This window comes from Gastrolobium bilobum, unplaced genomic scaffold (genome assembly GCF_033153095.1).
Source record: "Gastrolobium bilobum isolate Gb01-03AN ecotype WA unplaced genomic scaffold, APGP_CSIRO_Gbil_v1 utg19826, whole genome shotgun sequence".
NCBI lineage: Eukaryota > Viridiplantae > Streptophyta > Magnoliopsida > Fabales > Fabaceae > Gastrolobium > Gastrolobium bilobum.
In genome coordinates this window covers 52985-56779 of record NW_026897718.1, presented here as the reverse complement: position 1 = coordinate 56779, position 3795 = coordinate 52985, and the positions used below count along the sequence as shown (strand labels likewise).

Sequence of the window (3795 nt, the reverse complement as noted above, 5' to 3'; positions counted from 1 at the left end):
ACATTGAATTTTTTCACCTGACCGTTAACAATTTAGGGAGCGGATACTTTCATAGTTTCATATCTTATTTAATATGACATAGTTATATCGAGGAATTATAATTTTATAAAGCTAATAATGATGATTTGAAAAAAATATTAGAATAAATAATTACAAAATTATTATTATTAATTTATTTTTGTATAATTATAATTTTCCACGTAATCATAACATGTTGCATAAAATACGAGGGATCGATTTCCAACATTTAAAACGACATGCAATTGCAATGTTATATGGGTTAGTGTTTGTATTTTATACTACGTAAAATCATTATTATATTTTTAATGGGCTACATAAAATTATTTTATGTGACTTTAAAACGATGTTTGTTTTGGAATTGAGGATTTTTTTTTTTTTTTTTATATTTTAAAGCAATATCTTATCATGATAAAACTGTTCCCACAACTCCAAAATTAACTTTATATTTGAGTCCCATAAAAAATATTTTATTCATGTTATGCTCACATTAAATAAGATAATAATATTCCTAATTGGTTAGTCTCTCTTTAGCAATACCGTTTTCGTTGTGAACTTGAATTCAAGCAAATGAATTCTATATAGAATAACTATTTAAAAATTTATTTTTCAATGAAGTGTTAAAATATGATTTAGTAATTAGATAAAAACTTTAATTAGTTAAAAAAAATGACAAAACTTATTACTCATCTCAAGCAGGGGTATTATAGTCATAGTACATCAAAATCAAAACCCTAGTTATCAATACCCTAGTATTAATATTCGTTCTTCGTTTGACATGCCGCCATTGTCTTCTCTCTGAGCTACTGCTTCAAAATCTGGAACGTCTCCTTAGATTCCAATTCCAATGGTAAGCCACTGCTTCTGTCAATTGTTTGTCTTTGTCAATCTCTCTTGTATGCTTCTCTTTCTCTCTCTTAATTCGAAGCCCTTTCTTTGTTTTATGTCGTTCTGTTTCTGAACTGAAATAAATGCACAAACAGGCTTCAGAGAAGAAACTCTCGAACCCCATGAGGGAAATCAAGGTGCAGAAGCTCGTCCTCAACATCTCCGTCGGCGAGAGTGGCGATCGTCTCACCAGAGCATCCAAGGTGTGTGTGTCTATATATATATATATATATATATATATATATATATATTATTTTTGTATAATTTTTTTCTTCATTGTTTGTTTTTACCCTTTTATTCAAATTTGTTCTTTTTCTATGTTATAGGTGTTGGAGCAGCTCAGTGGGCAAACCCCAGTTTTCTCTAAAGGTTATTTTCTTTAATTGCTTCTGCCTTTCTTTTATCTTTGGTTACTTGTGAAACACAATTACAAAATTTGTTGCTATTTATTTGTTAAAAAAATGTAATGTAGTTTTCAAATTTATGATGGGAAATATATTGGGTTTTACTTTTGTACAGTTTTGTTTGATTGGTGAAAATATGGTGGAAATGGAGACTAAGTGTGGATATAAGCATTTTTTCAGCATTTCTGAAAGATTTAGGTTTAGTTTTACCTTGAGTTTTTATTCTTGTTCCCTACTAACTTGGCAAGTGCTTGTCGCTGTTGGGTTAGCAGACTTGCTTAAGCGGCAGGTTTGCCTTGTGATTTATATGTTTGTTGATGTTAATGATGTGTAATTTGTAATATCTTCTTGCAAAATGGAGTGAAAATGCGTATGAATCAGTATCCTTGACTTTTGAAGTACTTATATGTGTTTAAGGTCAGTGATATAATTGCTTTTAAGTTGGGGAACTCAAGCAACAACAGTACTGAATGCAAATAAAAAGTAAGGGCTCTATAAACTGAGTCAACAGCAGGGGTACATTCATTGGCCACCTGACTGCCGCTTGGAGCCAAAATGAAAATACCAGAAGAAGATCCTTGAAACCCCCGGGTTGTTTTCAAGACACAATATCTGGTGAAATTCCTGGGTCTATATTCCGTAGTTCTAAGTAAATCCTATTGAAAAAGAGTGTTTCAAGTAACAATTTGAACTTTATTGTATTTGATATTTCCTATAAGACCATTTGATTGTGTTTACTTTTCCTTTTACCTTTGAAACATGATTGAAAATGAAGGAATGGTTATTCCTGAATAGTAATATCCTTAAATACAACATTTTTGAGCTTAAATAAGTTGGGTTGAAAGTCACATTTCCTTAAAATAAAACAAATTTCTAGTTGTGACTACCAATCTGCTAAATATTCTCACATTCATTATATATTGGGTTGTTCACTGATTGTTTCTTGCTTTTTATTGCTTGTTGACAGCAAGGTACACTGTCCGCTCCTTTGGTATTAGAAGAAATGAAAAGATTGCATGCTATGTCACTGTTAGAGGTGAAAAGGCAATGCAGCTTTTGGAGAGCGGTTTAAAGGTGAAGGAATATGAACTTCTGCGAAGAAACTTCAGCGACACTGGGTGTTTTGGCTTTGGTATTCAGGAGCATATTGATTTGGGAATCAAGTAAGATAGAAAGTTTTTTTGCTGAAATAAGTTTATTATTTTGTTGTTGATATACTTGTTTTGCAGTATGTGAAGCTGCTATAAACTAGTATAAAACTATGCATAATTTTTTATCTTCATTTGTCAACTATTCATTTGATTCTACAGAGGAAAGTGGCCAATGCTATCAGGTTTTAAAAGTTTGGTTGTAGCTAATTCCCAAGTGTTCTTCACTGGGGGGAGTGATTTACATAAGCTTGGCCGAGATATTTATTGTAATACATGTTCAATTCACAGTTATGTTATGAGTTTTGCTGGTTTTGCATACTGACCCTTTAACTCAAACAAATTGAAATTCAATCCATGGTTGTCTTTGAATATTATTTTCTCTGTCTATGTGAACTGGATTTGGTTTCTTCTCTCCTCTTTGTATGATTTAGTAATTCTCTTATTTACGTTGGACATTGATTCTACATCAGGTATGATCCTTCTACCGGTATTTATGGAATGGACTTCTATGTTGTTCTTGAGCGCCCCGGTTATCGTGTTGGACGTCGTCGTCGATGCAAGTCTACTGTTGGGATTCAGCATCGTGTCACAAAGGATGATGCTATGAAGTGGTTCCAGGTGAAATATGAAGGTGTGATCCTCAACAAATCACAGGCACTTGTTGGTTAGATTGGACTAGTTGTTAGAGAATTTTATAAGTTTTGTTAATTTTAATTTGATGATTTTTGAACTAGCAGCTTAAATTTCTGAAATATTAATGCGTGACCATATGAGTTTTAATGCATTTATTTCGAACTTTATTTTTGGCATCTTTATTGATATCGTGTTGTTGACACTATGAATTGAATGTTCTACGCTTTGCATTCATCTAGCCATTATGATGTCCATTGTTGAAAGCGCTAGTTGATAAGCTGATTTCAATTACCCTGAATTGTGGCTACTATTTATTAATTCGTTGTTGTCTAATTAAACACGTTGAGTGACAAAACTTTGCATTGTTCTTAGTGTTGTATATAGTTTGAACCGCATATATTGGCGATATGAAGCACATCACAATGTTTAAAATCGAAATTTAGCGGTCTCTTCCGTCGGCCAAGTGATTTATGCACTTACTCGGAAATGGAAAGAAATTTTTTGCTTTGATATGTTATTTTGGCTTAAAGAATCCATTGACTCCACAACATTCAATTAAATCCTTTAAAATGGAATAATTCCGATAGTCTAGAAAAAAATATACTATTTCTACAAAAAATATAACAAGTCTTTTAGTGGAGATACTGGAAATGACATCAGTTTTCGAATGGGAGTAGACTGACAAATTTATTTCTCCATAT

General features: G+C 32.1%; 1 protein-coding gene across 1 annotated transcript; it reads left to right on the top strand.

Moving 5' to 3' along the window:
* The first annotated feature begins 770 nt into the window (after positions 1–770).
* LOC133309548 (large ribosomal subunit protein uL5-like) lies at positions 771–3272 on the top strand. Its single transcript, XM_061510329.1, has 5 exons — positions 771–868; positions 1002–1109; positions 1233–1275; positions 2278–2473; positions 2932–3272. The coding sequence occupies exons 1-5, from the start codon at positions 866–868 to the stop codon at positions 3128–3130; spliced, it is 549 nt and encodes a 182-aa protein (XP_061366313.1). The 5' UTR covers positions 771–865; the 3' UTR covers positions 3131–3272.
* The last annotated feature ends 523 nt before the right edge of the window (positions 3273–3795 follow it).